We start from the raw sequence: 18,023 nt of genomic DNA on the forward strand, positions 1-18,023 counted from the left end.
CATAAGTTCCTAAAGGGGCCAGGATGTGCCTTATATCTCTTCTAGATTCTCCATTGGCTCTGCCACAGGGTTGGGGGTACCAGATTAAGAATGTATTTGACTTTGGCCCATCTAATTCGATAACCACTCTCCAAATAAGACCTGTCTCTCTGGTTAGTCTGTCCCTTGCGGTCAGTACAGAGCTCTAATAATCATCTCTATCTGATCTTCTTTCCTTCCAGGTACACAGGAAGGTTATAACTCCCGGGGCCTCTGGCAGTGAGGTGGGGCCAGGTGACAAGTTCTTGCACATTTAACTCCTGGCATCAGCTCGTCAGTGCTACCCTGTGGCAGTGACCACACAAGTGTATGTTGAGATGGTGGTATCAAAAGTTGGTGGAGGCTTTGCCAACTGTGCCCCTGATAGATAATTACAATGAGCAGACACCCTTGCCAATTCACACTGGACATGCAGAATGGGCAAGAAGTGTCTCACACCCTTGAGATTTGGGGATTGCTTGTTACCTCAGACTAACTAGGCTCTCTGACTGGTGCAGCTGGAAAGTGACTATCCTCAAGCCAGGTGGCACAGCTGGAGCAGGTTGGTTTATGAGCTGCAGGCATCCAATACCAAGACCTCATTCCAGGGCAATGATGCACTCATTCTGTGATCTGAAGGGGAGCCCTGGGATGTGCTTCTGTGTGGTCTGGAATAATGGGAATATGGGTCATTTCTCTGGAAAAGTTCTCTCACCCAACTAAAATCCACTGAACTTATGTTGTGTGTCCCCTGGGGTTTTGGTTTAGGAGACACTGTGCTGAGTTAAGGTCTTGGTCACCTTTTACAAATGAATTTAATCACTCTAAAGCAGGATTTCTCAATCTTGGCACGATTAACATGTTGGACTGGGTAGCCCTGTGTTGTAGGGGGCTGTCCTGTGCATTGCAGGAGGTTTAGCAGCACCCTTGGCCTCTACCCAGTAGCACATCCATTTAGCTGTGACAACAAAAAATGTCTCCTCAGTTTGTCAGATGTCCCCTAGGAGACAAAATCACCCTTGGTTGAGAACCACTGCTCTAAGGCCTCGGTCTTGTCAGTTGTAAAACAGGGTCACTAAAGTGAAGCTCATAAGATTGCTGTGAAGACTGAATGATGTAGGTAAAGTGCCTGCCGTATGATTGGGGAAAGGATCCAGAGTTGAGGGAGGAGCTTGTGTGTGACCTGGGAGATGCCCAGGTTTTTCTATTGAGCTGCATTTTGACTTTTGGCCATGGTAATCCATTCATTTAGCTCATCTATAGTTTATCTCCTATCTCTGGGATTACATGGTGTGCTTCTTGAGGGCAGTGACCAAGTCTTATATATTTACATTCTTCCATATTATGTACTAGTATATATTGGACGACTGATAAAAGATTGCTGATGAATTGCTTTAATACAAAACAGCAAGTGTCACTTTCACCTCAGGGCACCTCTGCTGGGAGCGCTCTCCTTCCTTTTTCCCACCGCCTGCCCCCGCTTTCTTCTTCCACTTGTAAAACTCCTACTTATCCTTCAAAACCATCTTTCACCCCTTCAGGAGGTTTTCCCTAATCATCCCCACCCCATGTCTGAAATTTAATCATTGTGCTATCTTATAGATGTTTCTCTTACTGAACTTATCACTGTACTGTTATTTATTTTGTTATATTTCCCTCCCTTTGTAGACTGTGCACCCCTTAAAGGGAGGGATTGATCTTGATTTTTCTGTGTGTGTTTTTTGTTTTTGTTGGTTTGTTTTACAATATACAGCATGGTGACCAGCATCATTAAGAGCTCCATGTCTGCTGAAAGCATGAGTGAGTAAGTAAACAAATGGAGATGGAAGCAGAGGAGCAGGAAGGTGGAGCATAATCGTGGAGGTTTATGGTTGCCAAAGCCTCCTTCCGTAAATACCTGTCAGGTAGGTCAGAGCATCCAACGGCACCTCCTTGTAGTCATTCAGAAACATCTGGATCTGCTGCATACTAATCCTCAGGTCGGATTCGTTGAATTCATAAGGAATATTCCAACCTGCGTGAGGCAGAGATAAATTAGATGCTTCAGGGATGAGAGCTCTTAATTTCCACTCAGAGACTGAGCTGGTGGAATTAAGCATCATTATGGATCAAGAGCCTCTTCCAGCCCTGTGACTATCAAGCACCACGCCAACTATTAGCTTTGACCTTTACTGCCAACGTGGGAGACATCCTGCCTGAGAAAACATCCATTCTAAAGTCAGTTTCCTTATGGATCTCCCCCATTTGATAAGGAAGATGTTAACATCCTGGGATTTGTGGAATGAGAGTTATTCACCCTGGCTGGAATACTGTGGTAATGCACCGAACGCCAAAAATAACACCCAAGCACAGCTAGAGAGCACTGTCTGTGACTGGGCAATAGAACTAAGGTAGCTTTGAGAATGCCCCTCCTCCCACTCATGGGAGAACTAGATGGCAGGCCTTGAAGAAACTATTGCTTGTATTTTCAAGTGTTATAATGGTAAATGCCCAGTGGGACTGCACAAGTGACATAAATGTATGAACCAGGCTGGATGTAAGACAGTAGGGTATGAGAGGACCTGTGCTCAATGGAGACGTTTAATTTCCTCCTAAACATTCACATTCAAATTAAAAATGTAATAAAATAACAAAAACTTCGGTTCTGGCAGAGAGAACACAACTGGGCAGCTGACTATAAGCCTAACTGCTGTATGGATGTTTGGAGGTCTGGCGCGGGTGGGAGAATGATGGTGGGAGAATGTGGTGTGTGAGATGCAGATGTAGAGGGAGTGTCCCCTTTGGCTGTCTCGTCTCTGAAACCCTCAGTTGAAGGGTCAGGTGGTCTGTGGAGCTAACTGGGGCAGGTAGAAGGAAAGAGGATGTTCTGAGAGAATCACCAAAAGGACAATTTGCCTCCTTTTGTAACCCGAAAGAATGGCTAAGAATACCTTCAGGTGGGTCATTTCAAGAAAAGAATTAGACTCAGCCCATGCGTGAGAGAAAAATAATCCAACCTTAAAACCATGGTGATATGGGATCTGCATTTAGCAGATGATCTGCTCTAACAAGAATATTGAGTCACTTAAGTTAGGCCATGGATAAGTTACATTAATAAAGAAATTTATGTTTATTTTTTCAAGGAGAAGCACAAACAGATGTCCCAGCTGTATTTCTTTCATTGCTATGCACAGGTAAAGAGAGCAAACTAAAGTGTTATAAATCACCTGGTGATGATTCCCTGGAGAGTGGCCATGATACCCAAGCTAGGCAAATACACCAAAGGGAAGGGCCTCCCCTCTTCTCATTATCATATTACTTCCGTAATTAGGGGACCTCTGATTCTGGAGCATCACCTCTTTCCCTGACATTGATATTGACCTGGTTATAGGACTGCCAGACTTGTTAAATAAAAATACAGAGACGCTCAGTGATATTTAATTTCAGATAAACAATGAATCATATTTAGTATAAATATGTCCCCAATATCGCATGGAACATACTTAGACCCTATTTTACTGGCAACCCTGGGTACAAACTCGAACGCACCCCTGTATCTGCCTGTGATCTTTCCCCCAGGCAATCCAGGTATGCTGCCACCTCTCACCTAGGGCTCCGAAATTTCTCCTCTCTTGAACGACGGCGTGGAAGAAGCAAAGGCCGAACAACAGCTTCTGCCACGTCACTGCTTTTGTACAACTTTGGAAGAACACGGGGTCTGAGATGGGGTCACTGAGGTAAGAGCGCAAAAGGTTGGCCCGGAGCCCTTTGGGGGGCTCATTGGTCATCTTAATCCCATTCTGGAGGAGGCTGACTGGAAACTTCTCTGATGGATAGCTGGTTAACCAGAGTCTGGAAGAACAACAGACCCGACTATTTACGGCAACGCAATACATTATATTGAAAAACAGTAACAGAAAATAATAACTACCAGTTATTAAGCATCACTAGATGCTGAACCCCAAGATAAAAATTTAATTTATATCCCTTCATTTACTTTAATCCTCACAGCCACCCTATGATTTATTATCCCCTTTACCAGTGAGGAAACAGAGGCATGGAGAAGTCAAGTGGGGTTTTCAAGGACACACCACTTAGAAGCAGCAGAACCAAGATGAACTCAGGGCTCCCTGACTCCAAAGGCCCTGTGTCCTAATCACTACACCATGTTCCTGCCCTGCTGGACTTTCTGAGCGTCTATTATGGTCAAGTACTATACCCGGCACTCCAGGAGTGGCCGAAATGAGAAAAGAATTGTTTCTTGCTTCTAGATACTCACAGCCTTGCTGCTAGGAGGGGAAATGGGAGCTGGGGAGGGGAGAAAAGACAAGCAAACAGAATGCCAAGGAGTTATAAAATCAAGACCACAGGGAGGGAGGGAAATAATGGGCCATGGGGGTCCATGGGAAGAAGAGATTTCCACGGGGTGGAGAGAGCAGAAGTCTGCAAACTACTGCCAGGGAGCCAAATCTAGCCTTAGCCTGTTTTTGTAAATAAAATATTATTGGAACATGGCCACACCTCTTCATTTACAAATTATTTATGGATGCTTTCATGCCACAACAGCAGGGCTGAACAGTTGCAACTGACAACATGCCCTGTAAAACCTAAAATATTTACTATCTGGGCCCTTACAGGAAAAGTTTGCTGATCCCTGCCATAGAGGCCAATGGCATTAGAAATGGGTCTTGAGAATATGGAAGATTTCTTTTCTTAAATAATAAAAGTATATCTATGCCCATAAGAAATGGGAACATAGGTAAAAGTATTTAGAAAGGAAAAAAATACATGATTTTACCATCTACAGGTTAACATTTTGGCATATTGTCTTCCAGGCTTTTATTCATTTGTTTTTCTTACTCAAGCTCAGGTTACATACACACTGTGGCATCCTGTTTTGTTTCATTTTTGTGGGTTTGTTTTTCTTTTTTGCTAGACATTAGAGAGGTTTCCAACAGGAGGATTTGGGGATGGAAGGTCATTAAAGACACAGGACACAGGCTGAGCAACTGCACGGAGGAGGAAAAGTTGGGGATGTGGTAAGGCCCACAGTGGGCAGCCTGCTGTGGTCCAGGCACAGGCCTCAGAGGGGAGGGAAGAGGCCATAACCTGGGGGCCTGTGGCCTGACTTCAGTCTGCAGATGGGTGATGTTGAACTCTCACCATGCAAACCAACACAATGCTGTAACATATTTTTGAAGTAGTTGCCAACTTTTAAAAATCTAGGGCTTTCTTTTAAAAGTTCTAGATTCCCGTCTTTCCTTTAAAATAGTCATAAAATCTGGATACAAGAGGCCTGTATCCCTGCTTGGCAACAGCTGGGAGTAGGCAGTAACTGCTCTTCTCTACAGGGCATGTGCCTCTAGTTCACCACAGTCCCCACCACTCTCTACCGGTATTCAACACTGAGGCTGCCCATCCATGGTGATAGCTATTGTACTGTGGAAAGTGGAATATTTCTTGTGCCCAGTCCTCTTCACTCATTTATGTTACATTCCTCGTTGTATAGGCACTTGAGTTTGTGACTTGGGTTAAGATCATATTACAGAAGACCTTAAATGTCAACATGAATAATTTTTCTTCATTGAGTATGTCCCTGATGGTCAATGAGTCAACTCAGCATCCAAAAGCAAATAGAATTCTTGAAATTAATGGATTTCCTCTTAAACTCTTACATGAATCTCATATGAGTCTTACGTGAATACAATCAACTACGGCCTAATCTGGCTTTGTAAATAAACACCAAACGCTTTTCTATTTTCAGGCAGACATGACTAAAATAAAAATAACCGGCAAACTTTGTTGCCTAGAGCAGGAGTTGGCAAACTTTTCCTATGAAGGATCAAAGAGTAAATGTTTTAGACTTTGCATGCCATATGGTCTCTGTCACAACTACTTGAAGCATAAAAGCAGTCGTAGACAGTATATGAGTGAGCATGGCTGTATTTCAATAAAACTTTACTTATAGACACTGAAATTTGAATTTCATATAATTTTCACATGTCATGAAATAGTATACTTCTTTCAATTTTTTTCAACCATAAAAAATGTAAAAGCTATTCTCAGATTGCAAGCTGTACAAACACAGGCAGCAGACTGGATTTGGCCATAGTTTGCTGACCCCTGGCCCAGAATGAAAGAATCACTGAACATTTGAGTTAAAAGGGGCTTTGAAGTCTGTTTCATCTCATCATCCTCTAAATGCAAATACTTAGGCCCAGTCTTGCTGGGCTTTAAAGTTCACAGAAAATAAATAGCTGTTTCCAGTATTGATTAAAATTCCATGGATCTAAACAAGTATAGGATAGATCAAGTGCCTAGACTACGGGTGGATTTTTTTTTGTTTTTAGGCAAATAAGTTTTAAAACTCCGATTTGCTGGCATTTAATCTACCTTCCCAGGCACATCTCCTATCACCTCCCAAAAACAACTGCTCACAGTGTATACCCAGGAATCATAGGATAACTTCTTCGTCTTTCCTTTGCTTTTACAAATGCTGCCCTTTCTGCCTGGAATGTCCTTCCTGGAAAACTCCTATTCATCTTTCGGTACTCCAGGTCTTCCCCAAATTTTCCTTCCCTTTTCCATTCTTATTCAAACAAGTACAGCAGGTATTGCATGGTATCAACATTATTCATCTATGGTCTGCCTTCTACTAGACTGAGAGCTTCTTTAAGGGTAGAACTTGTGTCTACACAATACCCTTGTGTCTTGCTCATCTTTGCTTTCCCAGCCATTAGCATGACGTCTGGAACTTGAGGTTGGGGCTGAGGGACTCAGAGGTGGGGCAGCATCTCACCTGAATCCCATATTGGTGCTCTCAGGAACAATCACCTCCTCACAGATCTTCTCCAGCGCAGGCATCCAGCTCGTGGCCAGATGACAGTTCTGTAAGACCACCCAGGTCCCATCTTTGATGGCAGTGTTAATCATTTTGGCAGCAATAGGGCCTTGGCCTTGGCCAAGGGAGATGGTCTGTGTTTTGGCACCTCCCATGCCAAGATCATCAGCAAATTTCAGCAGGCCTGAGATCAGGAAGAAAAAAGGCTTTTGAAAGAGAACAGGCTATTTAAGACTGTATTAATAATAACAACACAGAAGAAGGGGTTACATTAAAATTCTGGACTCAGAAAGAAAGCCACTGGCTTTTGTTAATTATGAAATTAGCATCTTTCTGAGGAAGCTTTAGACTTCTGGTAAGATGGTGAACGAAGATACTACTGATTCCTCTTTTGCTCTAAATAGATAGACATTCTTCATAAAAAAAAAAAAAAAAAGACACAAACTGAAAAAAAAAAAAATAAGAGTTTGAAAGGAAGAGAAATTCCCAGGTGCCAAAAATGAAGAGGGAACTCCAAACTAGAAAGGTTAGCACATAACCAAAGAATTAGGAACTGGGGTTTTCTTTCTAAAATTTTTATTGGAGCATAGTTGATTTACAATGTTGTGTTAGATTCAGGTGTACAGCAAACTGAATCAGTTATACATATACATATACCCACTCTTTTTTAGGTTATTTCCCATATGGGCCATTACAGAGTATTGAGTAGAGTTCCCTGTGCTATACAGTAGGTCCTTATTAGTTATCTATTTTATATATAGTAGTGTGTATATGTCAATCCCAATCTCTCAATTTATCCCTCCCCCGCTTACCCTCTGGTAACCATAAGCCTGTTTTCTACATCTGTGACTCTAATTCTGTTTTGCAAATAAGTTCATTTAGGAACTGGGTTTTTGTAAATTTATTTTACTAGGAAAACAGGTATTTGGACAGTGAAATTTCAAATAGATCTCTTTCACATCTCTTTTCCTCAGAGGCAGCCGATGTTACACCTTTCTGTGAGTCCTTCCAGAGATATTTCACGCATTTAAGTAAATGTGTATACACTATTATACTTACATGAATTGTAGAACACTATATTTGCTTTTTACACTTAGATCTTTTCCACATCAGTACATATATAAAGGCCATATTCTTTTTCATGGTTATATAGTATTTCACCTTTGGAAAATACAATACTTTATTTCACCAGTCTAGTGGTTGGAGTTTGTCCACAGGGAATATAGCTTCGCACTTACAAGGGGTGGGACGCTAGAACTGAGACTTTTTTATAAAGTTAGGATCTTCAAACGACTGCACTCTCATGTAAGAAGGCCAGAAATCTGCTTTGTGTTCTTTCTTTAATGATTTTTAGATGCGTTTCTTTTATGATCTTTTTTAGAGACAATATTAATCTGCTAGGGCTGCCATAATAAACAACCAAAGATTGGGTGGCTTAAACAACAGAAATTTATTTCCTCTCAATTCTGGAGGCTAGAAATCCAAAATCAAGGTGCTGGCAGGGTTGGTTTCCTCTGCGGCTTCTCTCCCTGGCTTGTTTGTGGCCATTTTCTCATGTCATATTTTCACTGTGTCCTCACATGGTCTTCTTCCTGTCAGTGTGTCTGTGTTCTAATCTTCTCTTATAAGGACACCTGTCATATTGGATTAGGACCTACCCTAATGACCTCACAACTAACTCTTGAAGGACCTTCTCTCCAAATACAGTCACATTCTGAGGTACTGGGAATTAGGTTTTAACATACAGATTTGGGAGGGACACAGTTCAGCCCATGATACCCCCAGAATACTGGGGGTTAAGTCTTTTGATTGTTCTATGGGCTGATTATGCCTTTATAGTGATTATGCCTTATATATTTCCTCATGTAGTTTATAATTTTTTATTGTTGAGTTCACAATCAGCAAGTTTGTGTTATTTTGTGGGAGTCTGATACATCTTGGGTTTTAGGAGTGCCCTAACAGAACAATTTTGCATATGCAGACACTGGTGTCCCCAGCATCTTGCCATTCTGGATCAATTTTATGGGAAATTTCTGGATCAATTTTATGGGAAATTCCTCAGCTTGAGAATCCCATACCATAGGGTACTGTAAATCTACACCCCTGAGTTTTAATTTCTCACTGAAGAATTGTTTACTTTTTCCACGTTGCTTCTTGAGTCAGTAGCCTAAAATTCAGAGTTCTATGGAAAACAAAATTCTGAGTTCTATGGAAAACAAAGATACATGGATTTGGAACAAAACAAAACTTCTAGAAATGGAAAGCACCGTCATTGAAGATAAAAACTCAAAGCACTGATTAAAAAAGCAGGTTAGATACAGCCGAAAAGAGAATTAGTGGAAAGTAAGGTCTGCAATCAATGATGCATTCCGTAGTGATGGGAACCCCAGGTCTCCAAATACCATCACCTGCTAAAGGAATTGGAGTTCCTTGGAGAAACATTTGTTCAAGATAAGCCTGAAATATATATGGTAGTTCTACACAGCGAGGAAGTTATCAAAAACCACTGGGGTATGTGAAAAGGATATTGATACAGAGGTGCTACCACAGGCCAATGACTGAATAATCTGAGCATCAAAAAGAATAATGACAGCAGTGGAGTAAAATACCACTATATTGGAAACATCCAATATGTTAAAACTAATCCATTAATAATCGTACCAAAAACCCCCCATCTTACTGCTTAAGTAACTTTGGAGGTCACTAGGGCACCAATTCACTATTCTGAAAGCTGGTAAATAAAGAGTATGAACCAAGCATCTTTTCTGCCTGTCCTTTTTGAACTATATTTAGAGTAAACTAAAGAGTTGATAAAGAAAAATCCTTCTTTATAGAAGAGTTCCAGCTAATAAATGTGGGAGGAATGATAGAATTAAAATATCATCATTTTGCAGCCCCTAATGAAATAATGGATCTGGGGAATGATTTTCTAAGGCTGATAAAACCATTAGGTCAGTGGTTCCCATTGGCTGCACACTGAAATTACCTGAAAAGCTTTATAAAACACAGTGCCTGGGTCTCACCTACAAAGATTTTAACTTAATTGGTTGAGGGTGAGGCCTGCACATGGAGATTTTCTTTTTTTTTTTCTTCTTTCTTTCAATTTTTAATTGAGATGTCCTCTTTATTTCACCCTCATTCTTGAAAGATAGATTTTACGTTTGCATACTTTCTTTTAGCACAATGATGGTATTATTCCACAAATTGCACTGTTGCTATTGAAACATTTGCTGTCAGTCTAACTGCTGTTTTTTAGAGGTAATCTTGTTTTTCTCACTGACTGCTTTTGATTTATTTTTTTACTGAAGTATATAGTTAATTTACAATGTTGTGTTAATTTCTGCTGTACAGCAAAGTGACTCAGTTATACACATATATACATTCATTTTTACATTCTTTTCCATTATGTTCTGTCCCAGGATACTGAATATAGTCCCCTGCACTATACAATAGGACCTTATTGTTCATCCATTCTACATATAACAGTTTGCATCTACTAACCCCGAACTCCCAACTCATCCCTCTCCCACCCCCCACCCCCTAGGCAACCACCAGTCTGTTCCCTATGTCTGCGAGTCTGTTTCTGTTTCATAGATAGGTTCATTTGTGCCATATTTTAGATTCCACATATAAGCAGTATCATATGGTATTTGTCTTTCCATGGAGATTTTCTTAAAGCTCCCTAGGTGCTTTCAATGGGCAGCCAAGATTGAGAACCACCATATTAGGTGAAAGGCTGATGGGAAACTTTATACAGGAGGCGGTGGAGGAGTCGCGAGCTGAAGCACACTGACAATGCCTGAACCCACTGATCAATCTTAATGAAAAAAGATGACCAGACAGTATGTGCCTCCTAATACGGCACACTCTGAGGGACACAGTACCTGCAGTTTCCTGGGAAGTTATCCCAGCTGAATCTAATCAAGCCTCTAGCACAGAGGGACAGGAACAAGCTACATACACCGTTGGATTTTACAGGCCTGTCCTCTCCCAACACAGCATCATCATTTTACAGACCATATTCTGACCTTGTCCCCATTTCTCTTCTCTACTTTTCCTGGTTTCCCCTCATTTCTCTTGTATAAGCCTGCCACAGAAAGGACACAGGGGAAGGAGAAAAGATGCTAGAAAGGGGTCATGAATTGAGCTTTGACAACAACAATAATTTGGGTGTAGGAACCTGGAAAGGGTACCAGTTCATTTCAGCGCCTTCCTCTGATTGCCTTTGAGGAGAAGTGCTGGCTTTCTAACCGGGTCAGGATACATGTCAAATTCCTCAGCTTTCACAGAACTGCCAACTATGTCATTTGCATTTCTGGTATTCTTTCTTCATTCAGCAACAGAGAAAACTAAAGCTTTAAGATTCCCCAACAGAATAGAAAACGAATCTATTTCTGTCAACAACTCACACCCTTTTATAATGCACAAACACTTTCTGGAAACATACACAAACTGTTAGTAGTGGTTGTCTCTAAGAGGGTTAGGAGGAAGATGTACCTTTCACTTTATACCAGGGTTTCTCAACCCCAGTACTATTTACATTTTGGGCTGGATAATCTTTTGTTGTGGGGGACTGTCCTGGGCATTGTAGGACAGTTAGCAGCATCCTTTGCTTCTATCTGCTAGATGCCAGTAGCACCCCCTAGTTTTGACAACAAAAATGTTTCCCCAAATGTCCCTTGAGGGGACAAAATGGAGCCATAGTCCTATACTTTTTGCGTTGTTTGATTTTATTTTATTTTTTTACTACATGCAGCATTAATTACTCAAAATATTTAAAAATTGAAAGAAAAGAAAGAAGCGTAGCTGAGAGAAGCAACAGTCTGAGAAAATGGTCTAAGACAAAGGTGATAAACTAGCAGTCACTTGGCTCAATCTAGCCCTGGCTTTTTTTAAGAAAAAATCTGAATGAGATATCAGGATTTAAAAATGGGTGATTTCTACCTTTCTGGTTGCTCTTGAAAAAGCAGATGATCTGGTCATCCTGAGATCACATTATCAGACGGCACAATGCACAAGAGCTGAGTAGCAGCTGCCCGCTTTAGGCAGGAGAAGTCTTATGTTGCCCCAGCCCTGCCTTAGTCTGTTAACTGCTTGACCCTCAAAGCCATTTGAATTTGAGATTCCTGCTGTAAGGGACAAGCTATTGTCATCCATCCATGCATTCTGGGCTTTTAATATTCCTCACACAACATTCTGCCCTTACCTGCCATTGGGTCTGCACCCGGAGACAACACGAATATCAGTGGTATGCAGCAGCTGGAATCATTGTAGGACCCCTGGAGATCAAACGTAGGGGCTTCAGTGTATACGTTTCCCATGTGTTCAGCAACGAACTTCCGAATGGCTGGAATCATTTTGTCAGGCCGCAGACATCGGAGAATCGCCATCCTCTCCAAACCTGGAAGAAGTTTCCAAGATCCAGGGAACATCTCCTCATGGGGCCAGGCTGAGTCACAGATGAGCTTCCATTCATTAGCATTTTGTTCCAAATGTTCCATGAGGCCTTTCAGTTTTGGCAACGCGGATGCACGAACCACTTCTGCCCACGCCTTCTCAGACAGCCATTCGGAAACTGGGTTGGGGAAGGGGTTGTCCAGGGCAACGCCTCCAGTTAGAAGAAAGTACCAAATTTCCTCGTTAATTTGCTTTTTCTCTTTCATGATGCCTATCGTCAAGAGGAAGGAGAAAAGCAGCTTGTCCTTCTCAAACAGAGAGCGGCAGACATTGTTGTAGATGCTTAGAGTGAAATGTTCAATGATGTACTCAATTCGTAGCTCTAGTTCCTCGCTCCTCCTGCTATGGGCCAGGGAGTGCACGTAGAGGTTTATGAACCATGTCAGGGAGTACTGGTACATGGTTTCAATGTGGACCAGGTCAGAGATACAAAAGAAGATGGTGGCAGAGTGGACAGCCACTGGCTGGTAGCCCATCCGAGTCTCGTCGATCTGCATTTCTGTCACTGAAGCAATTTCCTGTTTCTCAGAGATTTCTTCGGAAAGCAGTTTGGAGGAGGACAAAATTTTGATGGCAGTCTCGTCCTCAAGGATGTTGCCCTCAGAAAGGGAAAGGACCTCCAAGATCTTATCTTCAATTTCCTTTAGCTGCTTCTTGTTCTTGGCACTTTCCACAATCAACTTGTTCTTTTTCTCTTCCAGTTCTGGCTTCTCCTTGGCAGCCACGATGCCAAGGAGTTGATCTTGGAGGCCCAAGGGGGTGATCATAAAGTTGAGGAGACAGACTTTCACGGCGACTTCAGGGAGATAATGTGGGTTCCTCAAACGGGTTGTGATATATAACTTAAAATCCCTGGAATATTCAATGATGTTTTCACCAAGCCTCATGTACTCAACCCCTTGCTGTCTGAATGTGGACTTGAGCAAGATGGGTTCAATAAAGGCATCCAGCTCTTCCCCAACATTTTCTAGTAAGACCGGGGTACCAAACTGCAGAGCGTTTTCCAGCGTCCTCACGTAGTTGGTATCCGAGAACTTGATGACTGACAGCCTATTTGCTTTCTCCATATTCTTGATCCACTTATTGGCCTGCCCCTGAGGGTCAATCATTAAGGCCCAGCGCCTGGAATTGGATACAATGATGCCATTGTCAATGGAGAAGGAGTCAGTGGGCAGCCCAGCAATCTGCCAGGCACGAATTTTTACAGGGTCTCCTAATGTGTTGCTAAGACTAAAGTCACTGGAGCCGGGGATGACCTTGTCCTTACATTGGGCCAACCACCACTTTTGGCACTCAGCCCGATAATCCATGGTAAAGGCCCCCAGGTAAGCCACGGTCCCAGAGGACAACAACACATCCCCTGTCAGGTTAGTATAGCGGACACCCAGCTGCCGGGCAGCTTCTGTCCATCTGTCCTTCTCTCCCCCAAGACCACTGATCAGTTTTTCTGCTCTGATCAACTTTTGGGAACAGATTTCAATGTTTTCCTCCAACGCCTTTTTCTTGGTATTCATCTCTTCAAAGTCATCGTTCAGGGACTGGAGGCGGCCTTCCACCATCTTCAGCTCTGCTCGCTTCTGGTTCAGTTTTTGCATCTGTGTGTCCAGCTTCCCCTCAGCCTCCTTCAGCCGCTCCCGTTTAGGAGCTACCACTTTGGCCACACGATCATACACCTCCATGGCCCTCACCCACTTGCACAGACCCTCACACGCAGATGACACATTTTTAATCACAGCCGGCTGGAAATCCGGGTGATCGATAAACCTTTCCCGGATCCGCTTCATGATCATTGGTGGGATGTTGTCTTTGTCATATGTCTTAAGACTCTCCAAGAATTTCAGATCTCCGAGAATCTTTCTTGATACCCCCCAGTAATCTTCTGTCATTTTACCTGTTTGGGACAAAAAACAGAGATAAGACTATTATTAAGACATTCTGCCTGAAACTTACAGCCCTGCAGTGGCTACTTCTCATATTTGGCAAAGAAAAAAAAAAAAAATCCAAGGTCTTACAGAGGATTTTTAGGCAGAAGATATGTTGTATGATACCATAATGATGGATACATGTCATTACATATTTGTGCAAACTTGTAAAATGTATAACACCAAGAATGAATACTAATGTAAACTATGGACTTTGGATATAATGATGTGTCCATGTAGGTTCATCAGTTGTAACAAATATACCACTCTGGTGGGGGATGTTGATAATGAGGGAGGCTAGGCATGTATGGGAATAGGGGGTATATGGGAAATCTCTGTATCTTCAACTCAATTTTGCTATGAACTTACAACTGTTCTGAAAAAATAAAATCTTAATTTAAAAAAAAAGCCCAAGCTTCTTACCATGGTCTGGGTGGCCCTTCAACCTTCCCCACCTCATCCTTGCCTTGCTCCCTGGTCTTCAGTCACAAGAACCTTACTTCAATTCCTTGATGATCCCAAGTGCTTCGCTACCATGAGCTCTTAACCTAGGCTGTAAATGGCATCTAGATGGCTCCTGGCCAGACTTCAGGCTCATTTTAAAAGCCACCTCTCTGTGGAGCATTTTCTTTCATCTCAGAGGCTAGAACATCCATTCTCTTTATAGCACTGACGGCAATCTGTGATTTTTTTTTTTTTGGTTTAGTTTTGATTGTCTGTCTCTCCCTCAAAGCTGTAAGCTTCTGGGGAGAACAAGATGGCGGAGTAGTATGACACTGAGCTCACTTCCCTCCATGAACATATCAAAAGTACATCTACACGTGGAGCAGATCTCACTGAAAACCAACCGTAGACTGGCAGAAAGACTCTTCTACAACCAAGGCTATAAACAGAGATCCGCATGGAGTTGGGTAGGAAGGGAGGAGAAGCAATGAGGTTGGGACCTGTGCCCCTAGGAGGAGATACAGAAGAGGAGGGGATATCACAGGCTTGGAGATCCTCCCTGGGAGTGAGGAGTTCAAACACATATTGGGCACACTTGGGGTCTGGCACCAGGAAGATAAATTCCTTCCGCTGACTTGAAAACCAGTGGAACTTTTAGGACAAACTGAGACACCACTCATAAAGAGTGCACACAAGCTTGCCTACTCCCGGGAACACGATGAAGAAAGCAGATTGAAACTGCCTGGGGCACTGACCAGCTTCCCACCACTGCCCCAGTATGTGCCCGGCCTGCACCAAGTGCCTGCCCCAGCTCCTCTAGCTCTGGTGTAGCTCCCCACTAGGGTGAAGGCTTCCATTGCTGCGGAGAGTGTGCACTTGTGGGGGTGGGGTGGGGGTGGACCGAGCTGGTCCAGACCTGGCACTGCATCTTAATGGGATGAGGGTATCCATTGCTGGAGCTCATGGAGGCAGTGGATCAGGAGCTGTCTGAAGCTCCGACTGGTGTGCTGGGACCATCCCAGCACACACCTAGCCCACACAGGGTGCCTGCTCTGGCCTCCCTCGCTCCAGAACTGCTCCCCTCTGGGATAAAGGTGCCATTGATGGGAGGGGGAGAACACACATTTACAGAGAATGGAAACAGCTTGGATCCAACCCGCAGGGCTTCTGCTCCAGCACCATGGGACCTGCCCTGCCCCTGACGGGGTGGTGATGACCACTCAGCACAGGAGAAGGCTCATCTCACACCCAGCTCTGGCTCTAGCCCCTCCATCTCCAGCCCCCTTCCCACCAAGGTGATAGCTGCCAGCAGACCCTGGGGAAAGATGTGACCCATGCTCACTTCAAGATTCAGCTCTTCCACCAAAGCCACTGGGCACACATAGACTGCAAAGGGACACTCCCACACAAGAACACTCCTTTGAGACTGGGATAGGTAACTGTTTCATGTACTTTCATAGAGACAGAGACAGTTAAACAAAATGAGAAGACAGAGGAATATGTTTGAAACAAAAGAACAAGGAAAAAACCCTAAAAAACAACTAATGAAACAGGAATAAATAATTTACCAGATAAAGAGTTCAAAGCATTAGTAATAAGAATGCTAACTGAACTTGGGAAAAGAATAAATAAGCATAGTGAAAATTTTGACAAGGAACTAGAAAATATAAAAAAGAACCAGTCGGGGGCTTCCCTGGTGGCACAGTGGTTGAGAGTCTGCCTGTCGATGCAGGGGACGTGGGCTCGTGCCCCGGTCTGGGAAGATCCCACCTGCCGCGGAGCGGCTGGGCCCGTGAGCCATGGCCGCTGAGCCTGCACGTCCGGCCCCTGTGCTCCGCAACGGGAGAGGCCACAATAGTGAGAGGCTCGCGTACCGAAAAAAAAAAAAAAAAAAAGAACCTGTCAGAGCTAAGAATACAATAACTGAAATGAAAAACACAATGGAAGGAATTAACACCAGACTAGATGATACAGAGGAACACATTAGTGATCTGGAAGATAGGATAACAGATATCACCCAATCAGAAGAGCAGAAAGAAAGACAAATAAGAAGAAAAATAGGAAGCAATGAATGAGATCTCTGGAATAACATTAAATGTGCCAACATTTGAATTATAGGGGTTCCAGAAGGAGAAGAAAGAGAGAGAAAAGGGGCGAAATGTATTGGATGAAATCATGGATGAAAACTTCTTGAACCTGAAGAAGGAAACAGATATCCAGGTCCAGGAATCACAGAGAGTCCCAAACAAGGTGAACCCAAAGAGACCCATGCCAAGACATATAATTAAAATGGCAAAAATTAACGAGAGGATTCTAAAGGCAGCAAGAGAAAAACAGAGTCACATACAAGGGAACCCCCATAAAGCTATCAGCTGATTTTCCTGCTGAAACTTTGCAAGCCAGAAGGCAGTGAAATTACATATTTAAAGTGCTTAAAGGAAAAACCCTACAACCTAGGATGCTCTACCAGCAAGATTATCATTCAGAATTGAAGGAGAGATAAAGAACTTCTCAGACAAGCAAAACCTAAGAGTTCAGCAATACTAGCCAAACCTAAAAGAAGTGTTAAAATGTCTTCTTTAAGTGGAAAAGAAAAGGCTATAACAAGAAGTAAGAATTTATAGGAAAGGGAAAATCCCACTAGTGAAGGCAAATATATAGAAGAGGCTGTGGATCAACCACTTAAATAAGCTAGTATGAAGATTAAAAGACAAATATTGTTTAATCAATTATAGCTACAATAAACAGTTAAGGGATAAACATGAAGATGTAAAGTATGACATCAAAAACACAAAACATGGGGGAGGGGAGTAGAAAAACATAGCTCATTTAGAATGTGTTCAAGCTTAAATGACTATCAGTTTAAGACAAGTAGATACAATTATAGGTCAACATATATGACCCCCATGGTAACCACAAATCAAAAATCTACAATAGGTACACAAAAAATAGAAAGGAACATAGCATAAGACTAAAGAAAATGATCAAACCACAAGAGACTAAAAGAAGAAAAGAACTGAGAACTACAAAAACAACCAGAAAAGAAGTAACAAAATGGCAATTAAGTACATACCTATCAATAATCACTTTAAATGTCAATGGACTAAATGCTCCAATCAAAAGACACAGAATGGCTGATTGGATAAAAAAACAAGACTGCTGCTTATAAGAGGCTCACTTTAGAGCTAAAGACACACAGACTGAAAGTGAGGGGATGAAAAAGATATTTCACACAAATGAAAATGAAAAGAAAGTGGGGGTAGCAATACTCATATCAGACAAAATAGACTTTGAAACAAAGTCTATAACAAAAGACAAAGAAGAGCATTATATAATGATAAAGGGATCCACATAAGAAGATA

At 42.5% G+C, this 18,023-nt stretch overlaps 1 protein-coding gene across 1 annotated transcript in view; it reads right to left on the reverse strand.

The window, feature by feature from the left end:
- The window catches only part of DNAH3 (dynein axonemal heavy chain 3), a 194,695-nt gene that overhangs the window by 9,971 nt on the left and 166,701 nt on the right, over positions 1 to 18,023 (reverse strand). The window contains exons 53-56 of the mRNA XM_060124014.1: positions 12,045 to 14,186; positions 6,797 to 7,022; positions 3,605 to 3,849; positions 1,916 to 2,032 (exon numbers count right to left, since the gene is read on the reverse strand). Of these exons, the coding sequence (XP_059979997.1) occupies positions 1,916 to 2,032; positions 3,605 to 3,849; positions 6,797 to 7,022; positions 12,045 to 14,186 (2,730 nt within the window). The remainder of the gene's footprint in view (positions 1 to 1,915; positions 2,033 to 3,604; positions 3,850 to 6,796; positions 7,023 to 12,044; positions 14,187 to 18,023) is intronic.

This window comes from Lagenorhynchus albirostris, chromosome 15 (genome assembly GCF_949774975.1).
Source record: "Lagenorhynchus albirostris chromosome 15, mLagAlb1.1, whole genome shotgun sequence".
Classification (NCBI taxonomy): Eukaryota; Metazoa; Chordata; class Mammalia; order Artiodactyla; family Delphinidae; genus Lagenorhynchus; species Lagenorhynchus albirostris.